Source organism: Lates calcarifer, linkage group LG24 (genome assembly GCF_001640805.2).
Source record: "Lates calcarifer isolate ASB-BC8 linkage group LG24, TLL_Latcal_v3, whole genome shotgun sequence".
NCBI classification, from domain to species: Eukaryota; Metazoa; Chordata; class Actinopteri; family Centropomidae; genus Lates; species Lates calcarifer.
Window position 1 is genome coordinate 9,092,202 of NC_066856.1, and position 23,545 is coordinate 9,115,746.

The 23,545-nt window shown below is 40.3% G+C and overlaps 1 protein-coding gene across 1 annotated transcript in view; it reads left to right on the top strand.

Annotated features, from left to right (window-relative positions):
* Positions 1-23,545, top strand: part of cntnap2a (contactin associated protein 2a) — a 302,841-nt gene that overhangs the window by 196,790 nt on the left and 82,506 nt on the right. The window contains 3 exon segments of the mRNA XM_018701983.2: positions 978-1,097; positions 2,037-2,152; positions 3,607-3,691. Of these exon segments, the coding sequence (XP_018557499.1) occupies positions 978-1,097; positions 2,037-2,152; positions 3,607-3,691 (321 nt within the window).

A 23,545-nucleotide genomic window follows, 5' to 3' on the forward strand; every position in this document is an offset into this window, starting at 1 on the left:
AGTTTCACTTTAAGTCACACTCTCACATTTCTCTTTGAAGTGTAATTCTTCCTCCCCCCTTCTGTCTGTCTGTGTATAGATCAACACAAACATAACATCAATATGTTGTCAGATAGATTGCTAGAGTGTGTGGGACAAGACACCACTTCTTGACAGGAGCTGAATAGAGACTGGCAACCACACAAAATTGCCTTTTGGAAGGAGGAACAAAAGAAAACAACTATAGACTTTGAAGTGCTATTTTAGATCAATTCTGAAATTCTACAACATAATTAATCTTTGCTCCATTATACAAGTGTGAATATGAAATTAAGACAGGAAAACACACAGAGAGTAACAGATTGAAGCTTTCTTAGGGTGGTGTATCATCTTTATTGTCATACTGGTGTTATTGTAGGTAGCATATGGTAATGGTCTATGCCATGATTTATCCTGTTATTCCAAACCTTACACAAGATATCCCAAAATCTCTTTGAGTGGGTCCATGTTATGACCTCCTCTGTAGCACAACCCTCAGATCAGAAAGTGAGAATGACTGCTATGCAAATCTCTGAACATTTTAATGTTCTGATTTTACATTGTCTCTCTGTTTTCATCCATCTGGATATTTTCCAGTGTCAGTACATCTCAACATGACACAATATGAAAAGATGACTCTTCATAGGTGCCAAACAAAGACTATTGTTAGAAGGTTTATCAACTAATTTAATTAAATTTGTAATAAGAGTTTGCTCAGAGTCATCGATTTGGACCAAATACATCTGTAAAACAACAGGATCATTTTACCACAACATGATTTTGCTGAAATTTTACTCAGCCCTATTCAACTTTCTGTACATTTTTTAAAACCTAATGCTAATATTGTATGTTATCGAACATGACTATGGACTTTTTGTCCCGTTTTCTTGCAATCGCCCTCCTCCTCCAACTGCTAATTTTTCCTCTTATTTTTCTTTGCCTCACTCCCCCACTCCCAGCTATCTATGAGCCATCATGTGAGGCCTATAAGCACTTGGGCAGGTCCTCTGACACCTACTGGATTGACCCTGATGGCAGTGGACCCCTTGGTCCCTTCAAAGTCAACTGCAACATGACAGGTGTGTCATGGGCCTGCAATCATTGTTCTGTGTGTGTGTGTGTGTGTGTATGTGTGTGTGTGTGCACACGTGCGTGTGTGTGTGCATGTGTCTTCCCCACACTGTCTAGCCCCAGTGACCTGCGAGGGAAGGAAACTCTCCAGCCCTCCACGTTCTTAACCTCAGACAGCAGCACTCTTAACCTGCTATACCTGGGGTTTCCATGGCAACGCTGTCACAGCTGACATTTAACTTTGAGGGAGCAGATACACATTCACACCCACACCACAAACACATATGAAACAGACTTGTTATGCAAACCTAAGAGTGCTCCAATGGTCTGAGTGACACTTCTGTCACACACATGCACACACATACACACATATATAAACACATGCAACTGCCCACCTCCGTGCGCACACGCATGCACACAAACACACACACAGTGGAATAAGTAGATAGTCTGGAACAGAAGAGCACGCAGGCAGAGCAAAGGCGAGACTTTTAATGAAATGTCACTGCACTCTGCTGGCTAGCCCCTTAGTCACGCTGAATAGCACACTCACACACACACACACACACACACACCTCAGAGACCTGAAACAGACACACACACATTCCCTGACTGACAGTGTGAATGAACAGGGAAATGTCTGAGTGACTGGCTTATGCTATAACTGCACACAAGTGTCTATTAAACCCTGGAGTCTCACAGTTGTAACTGAGATTACACAAATGGAACTTCACTACCACGAAAGCTAAACTACTATTTTCTGTGTGTGTGCTGTATGATACATATGTAAATATTTCAGCAGGTTAGTGAATCTGCTGTATGTAAATGTGTTCATGTAAATTATTTACTATGTCTAACAGGTTTGATTCTTGCAGTTAAAGAATAATTCTTTTGCCATGCTCTATAACTTGCGTATGTAATATGTTTGTGTGTGTTTATTTGTGTAGAGGACAAAGTATGGACAACAGTTATGAACAACCTGCCACCCAAAACTTCAGTGACTGGCTCCAGTAGAGAGAGACGTACCGTGCTCCAGGTCAACTACAGTGCCTCTATGGACCAGGTAACAAAATTGAATTTATGCCTGCCCACACATACTGTAAACATTTTTAAAAAACATATTAGATAGGTGTATGTTATGAGAAATATTTAAATTGTAGCCATCATACTCTGATGGTCTCCATCCTCTTCTGAAGGATAACAAACACAACGATTTTTCATGAAATATTTTTGCAGATAGTTTCACTGAATTTTCAAAGCAGCGTGGAGCATTAGACAGTTTTTTCTACTGTCCCCAGCAAAACCACTTTCCAACACAATTGTTGGTTGAATTTTGTGTCCCTTTTCTCCCACACTTCTGCCTGCTAAACTGTGGCAACATTTTCCGCTATGTCAGGCGACCCACTCAGATGTTTGCAGATCAAAAACTGCTTCTCACTCAGAATGCACTGGAAAGAAGCACTCTGTAATAGACTCCTACAAGTCACTGAGGAAATCCACAGAGGAAATGTATGTGTGAGGATTTGACAACTCAGCGAAGGTGTAGTTGAAGGTTCACAACAAATTATTTAAAGTTTTTTGTGTGCCTTGAGTTAGTGCTCTTGAGAATCTAGTGAACCTTGATTGCCCAGTTTCTATAATTTATAACTCAAGTAAACAAGTACATTGAGCAGTAGTTGGCAGCTTGTCCAAGTTAAGTGTGAGTTCTTTGTATCCCAAACCTGAGCTAGAAATCTGACAGATTCACGATACATTCTGAAATTCTTGCTTGGTATTGTTATTATCAGTGACTACCCCTCTTTCTCCAGTTATTATCAGTGAGGTGAGTCATTTCTCCCTAGATCTTGTGATGGCTTAAATACACAGAATAAATGGAAGTCTGTAACCATGGTAACACTGTCATTGTTTTGACAAACATACACTAACAGCACCATCATGTACACGACAGCTTGTGACTGTGGTGAGAAAGAGTGTAATTCAACCTCACACTACAGTCCACTACTGATTCAGTCTTTCAATGCATTCTTTCAAATGCATAATGATAATGTAACATAACAAGTGTTTCACCTCATGTCTCAACCGATTGTCTGATTTGGCTCTGCTACAAACGACTCAGACTACCTGAATCTGCTCTCTCACACTCAGGAGTCAATACTTTAATCTTTCTGGTGAGTGGTTATAGATTGCAGTTGTCACTCTCAGTCAAAAGCAAACTGTGTGTGAACTTTACAGGATTCAACACTCCAGTGAGGAGTGACAGCAGTTTCTACCTGCAGAGTGTACAAGACCACAGTGTTACATGAGATGACAGGGTTTGAGTAGCATATCCTTCCTGTAATTATGTTCCCTCCTAATTTGCATGGATCACTTGTTCCATTTTCAGCTTCTCTAAATCAAAACAACATTGCAGTGCACTTTGTTTCATTTCGAAGCTCAATAATTTGTTCTTACACGAAATTGACCTGTCTGGGTTGACTAAGATAAAATGAAAATACATATCCATGCTTGTGTTTCCAGGTGACAGCCATCACCACCAGTGCAGAATACTGTGAGCAGCAAATCGCCTACAGCTGTCAAAAGTCCAGACTGCTCAACACTCCAGGTAAAGGCTGAGGATGGCATCTTTATTCAGCAATGACTCAAACACAAGTACACAGCACTGAGACATGCAGAATGTTTGCTTTTTGTCACATACTCAGATTTCCCATCTTCCCTCCTGTCTGGGGATACTACAGAGGTGGAGACAAAATAAAAGAAAAACCTGAATGAAATGTGAAATTGAAAATGAAATTATGAGAATCATATGATATAGACATGATCTTAACTAAATATCTTACTTAAATACTTAAATATCTTTTAGAAATATGGCGCTCCACCCCTCCAGAGCTTTAGAGCCAAGGAGCTTTAAAGCTGGTTTAGCGGCTTGTTATGATCCAGCTCCTTACTAAGACACCCTATGTTGGTTTTTCCTTTAATTTGTCATCCATCTGCATGTTTGAACTGTTGCCTTCATCCTCCCTTTACCCAGCACTAGAGTTACAAATGAAAGTATTGAAACAGACCACTGGAAATGAGTTGTGGCCTGGCTGGGCTCATTCTGAGTAGATTAACTTGGATTACATTCATTTGCATTAGATTTGTTTGGACACAGTCAGTTTGGCTGTAATATACTTGAGCAAGGCCTGGTAGGGTTTTGTGTGAGTTTGGTTTGGATTAGTTAGGCTGGCTTGCAAAATGGTTGAGTAGTGTAAGTTTTGCCCTGGATTAGATACGTTTGATTTGTGTCATGGTTGGTTTAATGGAGTTTAAACAGGGTTTTGAATAGTTTTTATGCAGTACAGAAGAATAGAGAGGAGGGCTTGCAGCTGTGCAGCTGCCACTGGTGGTGACAGAAGAGACAAAGGCAGCAGCATTTTACTCTTGTTTTGCTTCAGTCTGTGTCAAAGCTTGGTATTTAGTCTAATATCTTGTTTGAGGAAGACGCATGTGTGTGGGTGCGTGCGCACGCCCATACTGTTACATTGCTCACAGTGCTGTGTTTTTTTCACTTTGAGAATAACAAGCTTGCTGTCATTGTCAGATCTGCATTCTGCCATTTCCCTCTGTTTCCTCGGACCAACATGCAGTCTCACACACATATACACTCACACATATAGTACACACACAAATACATGCATGCACACAAAGACCCACCTTAGGGAATAGCATTTCATAAAGACAAGACACTCCTGGCAATTACAGTGAGTGAGAGGAGATAGAAAGAGGGTGGGGGAGGAATAGAAGATGGCAGGTTTGTTAGATATATGCCTGTGTGTGTGTGTGTGTGTGTGTGTGTGTGTGTGTGTGTGTGTGTGTGTGTGTGATTGACTGAGTAGGAATAAAGCAATAGGTGGTTAGTAATAGTTGGGTATTAGTGCAGCAGACCAAAGCTTTGCAATTAACCTCCACTGCTCTGAGAGATGGCATCTACACCTACAAAGATATTGTGCACACACACACAAATGCACACACTCTATTAATATTCTATCTTTTACTTTCAAGCTTAAAATGCTGTTGTGTGAACACACACAGATACACGACTGTATCCACACCAGACACAGTCAGTCCTTCATTAACTAGTTTACTCTTAATTCACTACCTTGTAAGTTAGGGAAATCCAATTACCAATCTAAAATGACTGAGAAAGTAGGACCAGGAAAAATCGTTTACCCAAAAATATGCTTCATAAATTAGCTGTCAGCTTTCATCAAATTACGCTGTCAACAGCATTTCCACTGTGAACCATGGGGATACACACATGCACACACATAGCCATACACAGACACGCACTCACTACTCCTCCACTTCCATTTTTTTTTCCCATCCAGATCTCATCTATTACACCAGGGCTGGCATTTTGGAGATAAACGAACCGTTAAATGGGAATTATATTCTGCCACCAGTGACACCCTTAATTCGGAACTTGGGCAGTAATTGTCCTAATTGTCTGACCCCTTTCTGACCTATTTCCCATATTGTGTCCTTTTATCGTTTTTTCTATCATCTCTCTCACTCAGACACATCCTGGATCTGCACACACACACACACACACACACACATACATATACACACACAGCTTGTCCCTGTCTAACATCCACACATTGGCAGGATGGAAATAATGGGAGAGCTTGATGCTGATGCATGCAGCAACACAAATACAAAGACACAGTACCCCCACCCCCACCCCTACCCCAAACCCCTCTTCTATCTCCCTGCTTCCACTCTCCACTTTTCCCCATCATCATCTGCATCCAGATGTATCAATTTTTATTCATCTACTCTCTCCACTTACTCCACACTTACCTCTCCCCTATTCTCACTTTGTTCTCTCCCTCATCCCATTTACCATTTCAAGTCTCCAGGTTCTTCACCCCCAATTTTCCCTCACATTATTTCCTTCCTTCCTTTGTAAATCTCTTTTTTCCCCTCACCCCATCTCTCTGCCTGTCTTTTCACTCAGTCTGTTGAACACTATTTCCATTAGTGTTGGAATCACAGCTTTTAGAGGAGAATTAGCACCCTTCACTAATGATTTAGCATCATTCCTTTCAGTGTAAAAACCTGTAAACAACCAATGGCACAAAGCTTGCACAAACAAGTCCTAATGCAGATGCAGACACAGATAAAAACACACAGTCATCATTCTCTGATACACACTCATTCACAGCTACAGAGGAGATTGGATGAAGCATATGTTAAAGCTTGTGAGTGTTGTACATCATCAGAGGACAGCTGCTTTGAAGGGTTAACAAATTCCAATGTGAAATGACAAAGCAATTTATTCCTGCTTTCAGTTTCCTTGTCAACTTGTCTTGTTTCTTTTGAAAACGTACATTATGTTTGTGATGAACCTGAGTCCCATCTGTCTGGCTGAGCCTTGTTGATTCAGTGTTCACTATTTGACCTCAACCCACATGCATAGATGTTGATAGTGTCCTCGTAACAGCTTGAAGTGATCCATTACAACTCTCAACACCTCTTCTGCTTGGTATATAATGCACAGTCTGTACAAGCCTAAAGACACAAAAAGAAGTGTACACAAAAGACTAGTTTAAAAAGTCAGTGAACTACAACTTTGGCTCAGACCTCCGATTTGAGAAAACCCCAAAATGTGTTTGGTCTGTTTTCCTGCTGTTTTTCTCACATGAAAGTCAGACATGTTACATGCACATCCACCATGTCAACACCCTGACTTTCTTTCTTGCTTCATAAAATGGCACACTACTTCCTGCGTTGGCACTCAACCTTGGCATTTGACAGAAAAACCGAGGAGCAGAATTTACCATTCCGGACATACCTTCTAGGGATTTCAGGGCTGAATTAATTTAATGGTTCTGTTGAATAAATTGCCTTATCATACACAGTAGTCTGCAAAACGACAATTGTCTCACAGTAGAACCAACAACAACCAAAAACACAAACGTAAACATATTTAGCATGATTTTTTACTGAACAAAACTACTGACATTCCACTCTCTTTCCACTTTCTCTCTCTCACACTCACTCACATACACTGCCACATTTATTCACATACATCTTCACACTGAGTTTGAGTTACAGAGATTTGTGAAAACACTCAGATTTGCTTGAGGAAATTGATAGTGTCATTTATAGCATCCAGGCTAATGAAGAGCGAAATGTTTCAAATAAATGAGCTCATTAATTCAGTGAACTGTGCTTCAGTAAGACATAAGTGTCTAACACATGCATCGTTTAGAGGCAACACAGATGAGGAAGATTTGGTTAAATTGCTGGCCTTGTACCTTTAATGAATATAAATTTAAATTTTTAGATTTACCATTTTGCAAATGAGTGAGAGGAAGTGCAGTTTTACATAAAAGTTGATCTTATTGACTGTGTATAGCATTACTGACTCATCACTATTTTTGTCTGAATAACATAATAGTGTCATCTAGTTGTGTAATCACTCAAAATTATTTTTTTATCAAGTGAAAAGTGACACTGACAGCAAAATTCAATTACAGCAAATGTTAATGTTTTGAGATAATGACCTGACCATACTAAAATGAAACTGCTGAACGTGCTGCATATCCAGCTCTTTTCTCTCTGCGAAGAAACACTTTCAGATGCTGTCAGCAAAACGCCATCCAATTAATCTTTGGTGATGTCATAAAGTTACAGTAAGTTACAAGCAATTTCCGTCTAATCATGTCAAAAGTTATTATACTTTTACTTGTAACAAAAAATGCTATTATTTCAGGACTTTATCACATTATAGAATTTTGTTATGTGTATGTTATGCGGCTGTTAAAATGTTACAGGTTGCTAAAAAGAAGGTATAAGTAAGTGAAAGGAAGCTAGATACAGATGGAAAGAGGAAAAATAAGTTTACAGAGCAGGGAGAATAAGGAGAAAGCCAAAGGGGGGGAAAGTGGAACAGAGGGTTACAAATGCAAATCCTGTTCCTGATGTGACAGAAAGCTGTCATAACTATTCAGTCACAGGAAAAGTGCTGTGTTGCAGCCAAAACTACTGATCCTGACATCATGGCCTAATAAGCACAAGTAATTAACTGGTTTACCACAGAGATGAGAACCAAACTAAAAGCACCACTCATATTTTTATTTGACTTTGTTCAGTTTTCCTCCTCATTATATCACTGAATATGAACTGGTCACAGGTGTGATGTTTTAATATAGACAGACAAATTAAATATAACACACTACCTGACCTGTCTATAACACGGTGTAACAGCCATGTACAGAAACACAGGTTAGAAATTGGTCTTTGGTGTATTAAAGGTTATGAGAGATAGAGCAAGAGGGAGAGTGAGGGACACTGGGGAGGGGGGGCAGGGGTGGCCAGAGATACAAGATGAGTGTGGTTCAGGATAATGAGGCTGTGTGTATGCGTGGCATTGTTACAGTTCATTCCTTGGGCACTTCTGGTCTCAATTATTGCCTCACAAGTCACAGCAAGCCAACCACAGTAATATCCCTCATATATGCTCACAGGTCTTGCATTGCACCCTAATTACTTTACCCAGCACCACTAGTTAACCACTTGTTTATTTTTTCTCTCGGTTGTGGTTTTTGATGTTCATTAACCTTTACAAATTCAGCAGTAGCAGACAAGTGTTTTTTTCCCCCTCTATTCTTTCTCACTTTCGCTTTTAAGCTTTTGTGTCTCTGCAAAAATAACAGGTACCAAATATTGGTCGCTGCTGTGAAATGTGAACAAGACTAACTAACATCCAGCTGAACTACAAAAGTCTGTCTCTAATTATATTTTATTATAAAATAAACAAAATATACAAAACCAGTCTGCAGTGAGTACTGCTAACTCCTCTGCAGTGTAGCCTTGAAGTCAACTCGCACCAGTTAGCTTGTTCTTGGTTTTATTTTTTTTTGTGTTTGTACTGCTGATGGAAGAAAAAAAGAATATGCCTTATTAGAGGTTTTGCCATTGGCTTTTAATTGTTTGGGATTATGTCATTATTAATTTTAACATCTCTTTATATTTCATGTATTCTCTCATTTTAATAGCCCATTGTGCTCACACACTGCCCGATTGTGCCACGTCTTTCATTACCCAACTAATGTTCTGGTTACAGTGTCATTAATTTGTGAAAGCACTCCAGGCAAGAAGCAAGTCAGGGGCCAAGAGAGAACAAGAGCTAATATATCGAAATACAAGAGAGAGGAGAACTATCACCAGAGTCCTCAGGCATTTCTCTCCCTCTCCCCATCACCCCAGTGTCCGCCTTTTTTTTTCCCTTTCTTTTCTCACCCCCTTTAGACAAGATGCTAATTAACGTTAAATTATCCTCTCTATCTTTGACTGCTTAAATGCACTGATGAGAATCCGCCTCCCTTCAAGGTTGCAGGCAGCTTTTTGGCCCCCACCCCAGGGGCTGGGGAGCAGAGGGTGTTCGCTCACTTGATAAGAGGCACTGGAGGCTGACATGTAAAGTTAGGCTTTATATAGCACAGCAAATTAACAGAAGGAATTAGCCTGAAACCTTTCTCCAGCCTTTCAGATAGGTTAGGACAGGAGACACTTGAAGACATCTGTGGTGGTGGTAGTTGAAGGTTCAGCTGATAAGAAACAGCAGGGGTGTGTGTGTGTGTGTGTGTGTGTGTTGGCAGGTAAGAGAATGAGCTTTTTTCTGACAAACTGGTGTTTAGCGAGAGAGACTGTACAAGAAATAGAGCAACGCTGTGTGATCCGTCACAGAGGAGCCCAAATCATTTACATCACATAATGTGTGCTCTCTGGTTGCTGTTGCCTTGGTAATGCATCATTGCCTGGGATAATGCTGTCATATGTTGTGTTGACAGAGTCGTGTGTCTTATCCCGCCCCATGTCTGTCTACCTGAGTGCCACACTTACAGCTTATAGCTACACAGGTGCAGGTGTCGAAGGGAAAGAGTATCACACTTTACAGTACATTAAGTTGGAGTAATAAGGTGTTTGCCAGGGTAGCATCTCTCTCTTTTTTTTCCTTTTATTTCCTCTACTACACTGTTTCTTCCTCTATATTTCTTTCTTCTCTTTTTCATTGTGTTTGTCATTTTCTCTCTCTCAGTCTCTCAGTCACACAATCTCATGAGCGTCCCATGGGTGGTAGAATTTTTGTATGTATATGGGCGCTCCTATTGAGCGATGGCCAGAGTGTGTAATCTGTCTGATGTCAGTCTGTGTGGATGGATGGATGGATATATGTGGTGTAACTGTTTGTAAAGACAACACCAGCTGCTAGTAAAGCTTTTGTTGTGTGTGTGTGTGTGTGTGTGTGTGTATCTGTGTAGTTTTCAAAGCATGTATGTCTGTCTCTCGTTCAGTGCTTACATGTGTTTGCATGTGTGAGTAAGCTGCCAGTGCGTGCCGCCCACTGGCTGTAGCATTCCGCCAGCAGACTGAATACTCTCCTCTCCCTGTATATGGAACACAAATTCCGATTTAACACAAGATGACACAAAAAGTAGGCATCGTGGAATTTCCCTGAAGACAAGGACTAACTGTAATTGTTAAAATGTGCAGACATTTGTTTGAATTAATTAAGAAAATCATCATCTTAGCACAAGCAGGATCAAGCAACATTCCTAAAATTCTCTTATAGGATAACTCTGGTATTTTTGAACCTGGGCTTTATTTCCCACGATTTAGTATATAAATGTTTATGTAGCACTTTTACCTTATTCAAGCATCTGATTAATTCTTCCACCACTGAAAGTCACACAATAACACTAACTAACTAACCAGTCGAGGCAGCAGTATTCCAGTAGCTGCTGTTTACTTGTGAGGTAAAATTGCTGTTTCAGTCAATGGAGCCTGCTAGTGATACACAGAAAGACCAAAAGGATCTAACCTTTAATAAAAAGGTTTATCTCTGTAGGAATCCTATCCATAATGTTATAAGATACATAATTACAATGCAAGCCTGTCAGTTGCAAAAACAAACACTTAAGTGGGTGTACTTTGATGTACTTTGGATTACATTGCAGCAGATGTTTGCAGTTTCCAGGTACAAAGTTCTTGCTCAGAAATGCATCAATTCCAAGAATTGTCAACCATGTATTCCCAAAAACATGGGAAAATAAGGTTAAAAAATACTGGAGTTATCTTTTAATGGAGACAAAATATATCAAGCAAGAATACATTTTAGCTTACTCATTCAAGTGCAGACTAAAATAGAATTTATGCGTAATTTCTCAACAGATTTTGAACGCAGTACTACTAGTGTTTACACATGTGGAACAAACCTGGATGGACTAGTTTTCCAGTCATATAAGAACCCTCCTAACCAGGAAATTATGTAAAATGTTCAATGAAAAGTATGCTTTCCTCAAAAGTAGTTTACACTTTCATATTTTTCACTTGAGAATAATCTGTCTGATGTATCCGCCGTAGCTGCTGGCACATGAAATTAGTGCTCTATTTCAGGACACAGCTATCAAATGGTACAAGTTGCTCTGGGCTGTGCTTTGCTAGAGGTAAACTGGTTCACACATAAAGGTAAAAGTACTTTGAAGTCCTCATGTGCAGTATACTTTTGTATTTTTTTGTTTGTAATGCAGTAGAAGCTCAAACATGTAGGCTAACGCTTCCTAGATGTGGAGGTATGCACAGTGATTATCACAGGTTCAACCTCTTTCATGTAAGTGTCAGGTGCACATAAGTAGAGCTAGAAAATGAAACACTGTCGATAAAAATTGAGCATTTTAAAGAGAAAAATGAGCAGTGTATAGATTTGCAGATAAGAAAATCAGCATTATATAAATAAAAGCAATAATTCAGTCATATTTTTCAAATGGTTAACATGCATCTCCTTCATTACCATAGGAGGTTGTTGAACAGTTTCAAACAGCAAAACTGTGTGTCTGAAATAAACAATACTGTATGTGGTGTGTTGTAAATATGCAAATAAAAATGTTGACAGCCTGTCTTCACAAAAAAGACGTTGATGTTTTAAAATGCTGTACCTCACACCCCTGATTACAGACTCTTGTTTCAGAGCAGGTTCAAACAATGCACACGGACTGCCTTTTCTCTTTCCGGGCAAAATTAGACATCAGTCAATATAAAGAGCCTACAAGGGAGTCCATTATCCATACACAAAAGGCAGCAGTCAGCACATAGCATTGTGAACAATTTGCTAATGGTTTTGTTACTGCCATTGTGTGCATTGGCATTCAACATAAGACATTAAACTTGTTAATGGTCTTGTGGGATTGAAGTAAAGGCAGTCCAGGTGAGTTATAGGAGGAATGACAGTATGTTTTTCACATCGTATAGTAGTTGAGCGAGTATAAGCTGCGTAAAGCTGCAGCTATAAAAACAGAGGAAATTCCCAAAGAATACGGACCTTTCTAGAAACAGCAACAAAGTAGATGCTGTGCACTCTTGCCCATCTTGTTTTTTCAACTCAAAGAAACCCACATAATATTCAATAACACACACCAATAATAGACATATCATTAACAAAACATACACAGGCTGAGCATCATGGGCAAGCACACAAGTGTAATCACACAGTGCACATATTGCAGCATCCACTCCATGCAGTAACACAAAATATCCACACAGCACGCCTTATCATTATTTTTTATCATTTCTCTAGTAAGATTTTTTAAGTTTTATTTCTGCAGCTCATTTCTTTTCCTTCCTCGTTGTTATCTATTTTCCTCCCCATCTCCCATATGCTTTTTTTAAAATCTCATTTCCTCTCTGAAATGCTCACTGCTGAAGGGTGGGCCCTTGGCACTACATATATAAAGGCACCACACACAAATACAATACACATACACAAATATGCAGTAATGCACTGAGCGCTTCCAACAAATCTAACTAACATATTATTGCTCTGACTCCCTGTCTTTAAAGAAGAATTGCCAATCCACTAGTGTTGACTGTGTTGATGATGGTGTGTGTGTGTGTGTGCGCGTGTGTGTGTGTGTGTGTGCGTGTTTCATAAGGCACTCTGGCTGATGCATCAAATATATTGAAGATTTTAATGTATTCATTCCATCGAGTGTCGATACATCTGGATAGGGATGTGTGTTCATGTCTGTGAGTGTGTTTTCACAGAAGTGTGTGTGTGTGTGTTTGTGTGTCTCGGTTATTATCAGAGTGAGTGTATCCCCTGTGGATGTCCATGCCCCTAATATTACTGGGTGGAGAGTGTTGTTAGATGGTAGCATTAAACTGAATCTCCTGAGAGAGAGAACTCTGCATGGTTAGCATTCAGGTGGGTGAGATTTCTGATGTAAGCATACTGGGTGATAATAAAGTGAACGTGATAGCTTATTGATCTCTTTCAGGAAATTCTCATTTTCATGGCTCTCGGGGTTCAGTTTGTTGCTCAAACGAATACACTGAGTTTTTGAAAATCAGGTTGTTAGTTCACTCACCTGTTATATGAATAAAATATACACAAGGTCATACATGTCTCCTCAGAGTTTTTTTCTCAGTCATCAATTGTGACCTGACCTAGCTGTTAGCAATGAAATCTCATTAACTCAGTGTGATAATGATGAAGCCAAGTTTGTCAGGTAAGCAAATACATATTCACGTGCTTTGCAGTTTAATTAAATCTCCCATAACCCAAAATAAGTGATACTTAACAAGTTAGGCAAAAATAGAGAAATGTGGGAGGAAATACTTTTAAGGGGTTTTCTTTAATATACATGAAGTCTTTACTAGAATTTACCCTGTCTCCGTCTGTGACGGAGTTGTTACTGGTCATACTCTGAGCACTGGTTGTAGATCCAAATGCCTTCAGCACACATTGCTAATTCAGGGCTCTACTCTCTGTGTTTACTTTCACCTCACTCAAATCTAAGTGAGATGATTTATGCACAGTTTAAATTGAAAATACCAGAATTTTTCTTGAAATTACAGGGGAAGCTGTTAGGTCTGAGTATTTTAGAACATAATTATTTCATCCAATGTTTTTTCTAACATTTATATTAATATGTTGCCATATGTTGGTGAGATAAAGTAACTGAGAGATGTAGAGAGACGCATTCGTAAAGTGAATAACAAAATATAAGATTTAATTCTTGTATTACTCATTTGACACATATTTGTGCGTGGTTGATATACTGTACAGCTGGAGCTGCATATCCTATTAGCTTAGTGCTGCTACAGATTTTCACTTTGGCACTATTGATGTAGTCCCAACATGTTAAAAGAAGGCACTGGGCTGATCAACCCACTGTGTCACGTGAGATGGTGAACCACAGTAACCTGGTGCCATCTGTTTAAGATCATCTCACCAACACAGATACTTGTCAAAACACACAGCTTGAGCCTCCCTTAGACAAATACATGTCAGACAGATAAAATTATGAGCAAACCACTGATGAGTTTGAATATCATGAATCTCGTCATGTGTAATAATGCTCTTTCAACCTTACCAGCACTCAGAAATTTCTTTCAACTGTCTTCTTCAGTTTCTTTTTTACAGCTTTTGTTGTGATCTTAGTGTTGATAACAGATGTGCTAATTTTATTGCACCTTATTTGTTCTGTAGGTAATGTGTTTGTATATAGTAACCTTATACTTTAGGTTAGAATCAAGAACAATTTTTACAACTGTTGTGTATCATACTCGACGTACTGCACCTCAGGGCTTCAAGCGGAAAGAAGAAAACCGCTGTACAGCTGTGGCAACAGTCAGTGTGTGTGCCATTGTTTTCAGTGTATATATATGTGTGTTATTGTTGTTTTTGAACATAACAACTGAGAACAAAGTAAACTCCTGGATTTTAGTCATTGTACTTCTTTCAGAGATCAGGATATGTCCATGCTTGTTATTTGTTTATTTGTCTGTGCTGTTTGGGATTTGATTTGTTGCTGCTGCTACGCACACAAGAAAGTGGTGAATAGCTGATCCACAAAAAGATTTTCCCCCCCGTGTTTTTAGTGTACAAGTTTACATATTGACAGCAGAACGACTAAGCATAATTGGAGCCTGTGTGCAACTCCCAAAAACAACCCGTATTGCTTATCAATAGACCTTTCATGGTGTGACGAGAGGAGGAGAGAAGGACGGACAGAGAGCAGGACGAAGGAAAATGTTGCATCTTGTTGGAGCTATGGCGATGGAGGGAAAAAATGGAGAGAAGGGGGCGTGTAAGACAAAGATTGATGTGGAGTGACAGAGAGGGAAGAAAATAAGTAAAAGAGGGAGAAGAGAGAGGGGAAGGAGGGTAGAAGGAGAGGCAGATTAGTTTGTTTTCTGCCGCTTGCTCTGACATTGAAAGATATGTCGGTACTAATGTCCCAGAAAGCCTTGAATAACACAGCAAACCAATACATATCCCCCTTAATGGGATTTTCTGAGCTGTACTTGCTCCCACTCACGTGCAAATACACACACCAACACACCCAACCAAGCACACACACACACACACACATAAACAATACACCATATGGCCGCAGCCTGGTGGAAAGATAAAACGCAAATGGAAAAATAGAAACAGCTCGCTTGAGGAGTAATTATAATATTGTCTTCTCATTTGTGACGAGCTGAGGGGTTGATCTCAATTATGAGCTTTCTAAGCAATCCTCAGTTCTCCATTTGTCCTCCCCAAGGTTGCCTGGGACAACGGAATGCACGGCGAGCTGTGGCGTATGACCACAAACTGATCATCAAACATAGAGGTTTCAGTGATGGATCACACAAGCAAGAGGATCCCACTCCATTATGAAGACATGCATCCCTGCATTTGCATATGCATACTAATGGACTCACTGCCTTTTTACCTGTCCCTCTCTCACACACATTCATATATACTATGAGCCATGAAGTATTTCCAGTGTCATTAGTGTTTATGCATGCAGCAGTGTGTCTGCATCAGCAAGTGCAGAGTTTATTAGCAGCCGTTAGTGTGTGCGTGGCGATCACTGGAGGCAGTTTTAACACAGCTCTCGGATTACAGCAGGATATTGGGGCACAGAGAGATTAGACCCATTGGAAACACAACAGGAGAAAAACAGAGGAAATATCACTCAGTGGTGCTAATGAAGCAACACTGAGAGGAAAGTTGATTATCCGACTTGACCTTGAGGGGTTTTCACACTAACAGGGAAAGTTAGAGTGACAAAGTTAGGGAAGATGCAGAGTTTTACAGTTGTCATACAGAGTGGGAGGGGGATGATGAGAGTGTCTGTGTATCTGTGTGAAATGAATCTGTTATAAGCGTCCATCAGCGTGTACCTGTTAACGAGTGTGCCTTGTGCAACTGTTTGATAGCATTTGTGTGTGCGTGTGTGTGTGCACGTGTACATGTGCCTGTTTCTGTTTGCCATGAACTTAATGGCTGTGTGAAGCAGTGTGTTATTATCAGGGTGTTTATATTGATGTCAGCGAATGTCATTGTGTGTGTTCGTGCCTGTGTCAGGGTGTGTTGTTTTGTGCGAATGACACATCTCTGTGGAACAGTTTTTGTCTCATCTCTCACACAGGGAGAATAAACAAACTAATGAATATTCATGATGTTTGTCTTATCGAATGTTGATGTACCATGCGACATTCTCTTGTAATTACTCAGCTCCAATTGTTTTGTGTGTGTTTTTGTGTGCATATTTCTCATGTGTCACACTGCGTGTTTGTACACACAGCCTTTGATTCCAGATTGCTCGTGCATATGACATCCTCCTGGATATCAACAAATGACAGCTTTGTGATCAACTTGACATAGTCCTAATATCTGAGTCATAGATGTAGACTCCTTAATTAATCTCGTACTTTAAGAGAGAGAGCCATGATGAACAATTTTACTGTCCGTGACTAGATACTAGAGTTATAATGGCACTTCTGTGCTAACATGTTTATTCAGTACCTCCAATAATTGTGCAAGAAGAAATCTATTAAAAATGAGAGAACAAATGAAAATGGGGGCAAAAAATCCAACAGAAAACATCAATAGTTAAAATCTGTTACCACATTATATAAGATTAGTGTTTCCTTGGCTACTGCATTATAAAACTTGTTAGAGAGATAACTTTAAAGGATAAATATGGTAATATTCTTTATATTGATTTGTTAACAATGAGGAAATATCTAGAACACCACCAACTTTATCCTTTCACCTTTTGAGTAAAAGTTTTCCAATATGACAAAGCTGTGAACTTGTTTAAAACCTGCAGATAGCTAGCCTGAATAGGTGCTCCATGCTTTCTGTTGTAAAGTTAGGTCTAGCAGAGTCCCCATGTTTCTATGCTGTTGTAAAATGCCATATAACAGATATGAATGACAGCCAAACAAAGCCAATACCACTGACAGAGGGCTGCCTCAACAAAGCCTTGCCATAGAGTTCCAAACACAGTGGAGCTCTAAGGTGAAGTAACTCAGTCTTGTAGGTAGATAAACAGACAAGGTACCTGTAATCAACTGAATGACAAATCTCTGCAGATTTATTTTCAAACAACCATGAACCATGTGAGTGTGTTTTACAAAAGGAATCATAGCACCTGGTCAATACAGAAACACCCAAACTGCTTAGGATGTAACTTAACCTCATGAGTGATGGATAGGTTGATTGTTAAGGATTCCACGGATAAGAAATATCCAAGTCCCTCCATTACAAGTCCATTCACTTCAGCAAAACATGACGATATGCCGAGCTTCAGCTTCTACACCAATTTCAGAGGATTAGTTGACAAAAATATTGTGAATATTTTAGTGTAATTTTAGTCAGGACCAAGAGCAAAAAAAGGTCATTGACGAGTATATTTCATAGGGATGGAACAATTCTTAAACCGAGACTGAAACCATGATACAAATGTCCACAGTATTGAATCACAATATGGGACAACAAAACCGTGACACCAAGTCAGCACTGAGGGACCATGGGTGGGGTGTTCTGAGTGTGTGTTTGATTTTATTGGTGTATTGTAATGTTCCACATTTCACCACAAAAACCCCTTCAGAGTTCACTCAGTTTTGGCTGGCTTTGGAGCCTGAAGTTTAGAGTTTTAATTCAGGAAGCCATTTTGTCAAAAGCCTCTGAGAAAAAAAAAAACAGCAAAGTATCTCGACTCTGTTTAGTGTTTTCTACACTCCCAGGGGGCAATTGATTTGGATTAAGATCAAAGACCAGCAGTAATGTTACGCAACAATACCAGAACCTGGGCATTAGCTTTGTAGTTTATACCTTCACAGAAAACAAACAGCAGTTGATGTTTGGCATCGAAAATGCCAGGATGGAAACAAAAATGGAATGTTTTTTTGTGTGTGCTGTTCACTGCTCGCTTACTCTGTTTGCTAAATAGTCGTGTGGTTTTTGTGCCAACAGGCTAATGTGGAAGGGGGGGGCGGACAAAGAGAGGAGGAGATAGTGAGTTGGATAGATGCTGTGATACTCATTAACCCATTAGATGGAGTAACAGCTGGACACCCACAACCATCTGCACCATGTTTCCTCTCATAACAAGACTGTTTAACCTGATCTCTCACATACACACTCTCATACACACACATCAGGACACAAACACAAAGTGAACAGACTTTTAATGCTCTCACACACATACACCGATCTGTCTGTACCTCTTTCTTTCCCACACACAGACTAATCTATGAGTACCTCTCTCACTCGGTCGCACACACACATGCACACACATGCACACACATACACTGACACACACAGACGCTCTGAACTTTCTCGCCCCCACAAGTCCTTAATTTTCCAGCTGTGTAGGCAAGCAGCGGTGGGCAGTTTGTCCCCCTGACAAGGGTCACCGACCCGGGGGACAGAGCTCTCCATCTCTCCCCTGACTGCTTGCATGACTGAAACGCAGGCAGTGAGATAAACACTTGAAGAGGTAAAGGGGGTGGAGGGGGCAGTGAGGGAGAATCGGAGGGTGGGAGGGAGGAGGAAATGGAGCGCAGATGGGTGGGATTGAGGGAGGGTGGCGCACAGAGTGAAGAAATGAGAGGGCGTGATGAGGAGAGGAAGGTGAGTGGGAGGAGGAAGGGAAGGATGAAGCCAGGTCAGACGAGCAGCTTGAAGGGCGGAGGTGAGGATGAGAGTGGGGGATTGTGGTGTTGGTTGGTTGGGTGGGGGGGTCCAGTGAACCACAGCATGATGGAGCACAATGTTAGAGGATAAGACAGGTGGTGAGAGGGGGCAGGCAAGAGCAGCTTCTGTCAGGAGGTACACACACACACACACACACACACGCACACACACACACACACACACATACTCACACCACCACCAAGGGAGGAGAAGGAACAGGAGAGTTAAAGGGCTAATGTATTTGTTCAGGAATATAAAAAACAGTGACTGGGAGAGAGACAGAAGAAAGAGGGGCAGAGAAACACCTTACTTGCATAGTGCTTTCTGATTTATGTAGCACCGTGAAAGGCAATTTATATGTCTAACACACTACAAGGATTCCAAGATTTCAACCTGCCTTTCATGCAGATGCACTCCATTGCTCAAGAAAGTGCTCTACGTGCAGTTTCACTCCGCTCCCTATTGCTTTAACATATACACACATACATATATGCACACTGACACACACGCACGCACACACACCCACACACACACAAATCATTGACCCGTCAAAGGTGGGAGCCATTTTCAATTTAGGTTTGAGTCTGTTCATCCCAGAGTGATGCATTGCAGTAGGCCTCCTTATTCACTTTTCCCTCAACCTTGACTTCGATGCCACAAAAAAAAAAAAGTGGAGAGCGGAGGCGATTAAGACGCTGAATGACTTAAGCTTAATGAAGTGTTATCATTTGGGAAATGGTGGGGGTTTTTTTTAAATATATCTGTTGTTGCAGAGTTCATATTAACACAGAAAATGAATTTGACAGTCCTGGGTTAGATTATCGCAGTATAGAAATTAAGTGTTAAAAGCATAAAGTGAACTCATATCATGAGACTATAACTTATAGCAGCAGATTTGTGATGGCAGTATATCTGCTTATGTGGTTTGTATACCTTGTTTCAGCAGATATAGTATAGAAGTATAAGGACCTTTACACAACAAGCTAACCTCAAAAGACCTTGCACCCACAAAGATTGACTGATTAAATGCTTTACATCTCCTTATGTCTTATATTTAAAGTTGGACTTGAACATTCCTCAAAGACTACATCTGATAGCGAGCTGACCTCTGGCATGCATTTGCATTCTGCGCCTACATCAGAAGAAATAACTATTCTGTAGCCTGTATTTGTAATTCAAAAAACATTATGTAAAGATAAACAAAACAAACTCGAATCCCATTTTCACACCTATATTAATCTGTCCAAACAGTTTTATCACAATATAAACTAAGAATATGTTTGCTAAAAAGTTAGCTAGGTAAAATGTTTTGTTTGTGGAAGAAGAGAAACTCTTCACATATGCCTGTTATTCAGTGATTCTCAATGCATCTGCCTTGTTTTATTAAAGACACTGACCATCACCTCCCGCTGCAAAATATCCACTCTTTAATTGTGAGCTGCTGCTCTTTTTATGAAATATACGCTTTTTCACTTGAGTATAAATTAATATGACCAAATCTCTCTGACCGTGACATCAAGTTCTTATCTTTGTCTTGTTGATTACCTGGACCCAACCTAACTAAATCTCCCACTTTTATTATTCTTTTTACAAACTTACTTGTTACAAACCTCTATGGTTTTGAATTATGCAAATTGTGTCTGTGGCTCTGCCATGTTTAGGGCTGCTTCTCTCAGCCCAGACTAATCCCATCCAATTACAGGAGCAAAGAGTTTGATGTCATTTGTGAGCGCTCCGTTACTCACATCGGTCTGTGTCAGCCCGGGCCAGCAGTTCAGTTCATAAATTGTGAGTCCAATCAGAGTGCTTAGGGCCTGATGTCCAAATTACCTCCTCAGAGGATAAACCTAAGTCAGACCACAGAGGTGTTGAATTCATAACCGCACATGTGCTCAACAAGCAAATTGAAGAGAACACAAAATGAGCAATTCGAAGAGCTTAATCCAGGCAAAATTGTTCATGCTCACAAATTAAAAGGCCTCCTGCAGTGACCTCATTTCATTATATAGTACAGTCCTGATTCCAGAACAAAATGACTAAAATAGTAGGATTGCAGTAGTGGACACCTAAAACCTTTCACTGGAGTCTTTAGAATGACTTTGCTGCTGGTACTATTGTCTCCATGATTTACCCTGGTGTGGAGGCTGTAGAGGTTGTTTTGCTGATACAGTATTTGGACAAACACTAGCACACTGTAGTTAGAGGCATCCAAGCGCAGCTGCGCAGACCACAACAAAACATTGCATTGGATGGTTACACTAACCTCCATGCAGTGCACTCAGCACCTCACAATTAAGTGACAAACCCAGCCTCAGTTAGTCCCACAGCAGCAGCTGATGTTGTTAAAGTTGCTACAGCCCCTGAATGATCAGGAAAACCAGTCACCAGTGTAAAGAACAAATCCAGTGTGGAATAGTAACATTTTTGGGAAATACGTGTTCCCTTTCTGGTGAAGATTTAGATGACAAGGCTGATACTGTGCTCATATTTTTTATGTTAAATGGCTTAGCTTAGTACAAAGACCGGTAACATGTGGAAACAGCTGGCTTGGCTGTGTCTGATCATAACAATTCACATACCAATGCTTCTAATGTGTTTGACATTTTATGTGCAAGAAATGCAAACGATAAGCTACAGGTTTTTTGTTGGACTTCAGTGGAATACAGTAGTCAAGTATCAGTATTCAGGTGAATATGTCTAGAGTCTAGGGGTTCAGGGTTTGCTCTTGACACTGTGCAATGGTATCATTGTTAAGAAAGAAATATGTTTTGTTGAATTTTAGAGTTGAGGTTATGTTGTCTCTTGAGCTGTAGTCAATGCACACTTTGATCACTGTCTACGGTGCATTTGGTGACCTAGCATTCATAAATACGATGCTATCCAGAATGTCTAACCATGTTAGATTGTTCTGTTTGACTTTTCCAGTAAAACCTGGTTTTATTGTGTTCATTTATTTCTCCCCTTTATGTTTCCCTTTGAACACACTCAAATCCTTGTCTCTCCATTTGTGTTCCAGTGCCTCATTGTCTCTGTCATTGCCTCACTACAGGCCGTCTCTCTTTGCACAAATGCTGCTTTTCACAACTGCAAAAGAAAATGATGCAGAGGTTATTTTCTTTATATGTTTTCACTTTCAGTTTTATTGTAATTCGAGTAAGGACCTTCAACCTCTCACAGAGAGAGTGTATTGTTTGGTACATGGCCGTTTTTTGTGCCTTGTGGAGTGGAAAATAGCACAAAATCACAACAGTCTGAGAAATATTACAGCCGGAGACTCTGAGATGCCATGTCGCTCTCCATCCGTTCTGCCTGAATGTGAAGCCATGGGTTTTTATTGTCCTTGTTGTCAGTGACATTGCACACTTACAATAGGCACCACAACAGGACTTGATGTTGTCACAAAGCTTTCACCCATTTCAAGAGTTGCCATGGGTGGGTGTGTACGGGTGTGTCTGTATTTATAAAGAAGTGGAAATTGTAAAAACAAAGGAAGGAGTAGACAGTGGGAATGGGGGGAGGGAAGAAAGATAATAAATAAAATGAAGAACAGAGAAACAAGGAGAGAAGAGGAACATGAAAGGTTCTTCAATGATGTCTCCTCCTGGGCCCCTCTGCAGGAGGTTACAAGGAGGCTACTGATGTTTCCGCATGGCTCCTCCTGACTGCCTCCTCCGAGACAGTTATGGAATTATCATAATCCATTTTCAGGGTGCACTGAAAGACTTGTGCCATGCGGTGGGCTGTAAACTGAGATTAGATTCACAGCATGATATCAAGGCACCTCTGTGTGTGCAAATGTAAACGGGATGTTAACAGAGTCCCATTTTGGGGGGCCAATTTGAGATGACGTGACATACAATGAGTACATACAATTGAGTTTCTCATAGAGACCAGAGTTATTGTTGCATTTGAGCAGTCTTCTGCAACTTGAAACCAAATGATAAACCAAGGCATGGCAAGGATACATTGGTTGTTGTCCTCTTAATTTGGGCAAAATAAGGCATACATATGGAGTAGCCTTTAAAACAGTACAGCGTTTTCAGCCTATTATGATGCATTTGGTCTTGAAATGCAAAGGAAGTGGCCCTTAAAATGAGCCACAGGAAGTGTTTCTGAGTGTGTGTGCTTGTACAACAACATGTGTGCATGCCTAATATACATGTCCTTCAGAGTTTATGTGTTTGAGTATGCACTCGCAGTGTCTGTGTTACCTTATAAGGGTACTTGTCTGTAGCTCCCAGCTTGCCTTGGGCCATCCTGTGGTGCTTGAATCTGTGTATCATCTGTCATTTAGCCTCTCTATCCCTGTGGCTCTGAGAAACCTACTGCCTCCTCAGTGCTTGCCATCCCACAATGCTTCCAGTACAATAACTCAGGAAAGCTAACAGGATCACATAACGTAGCATGACTATTGCGAACACCAACAGT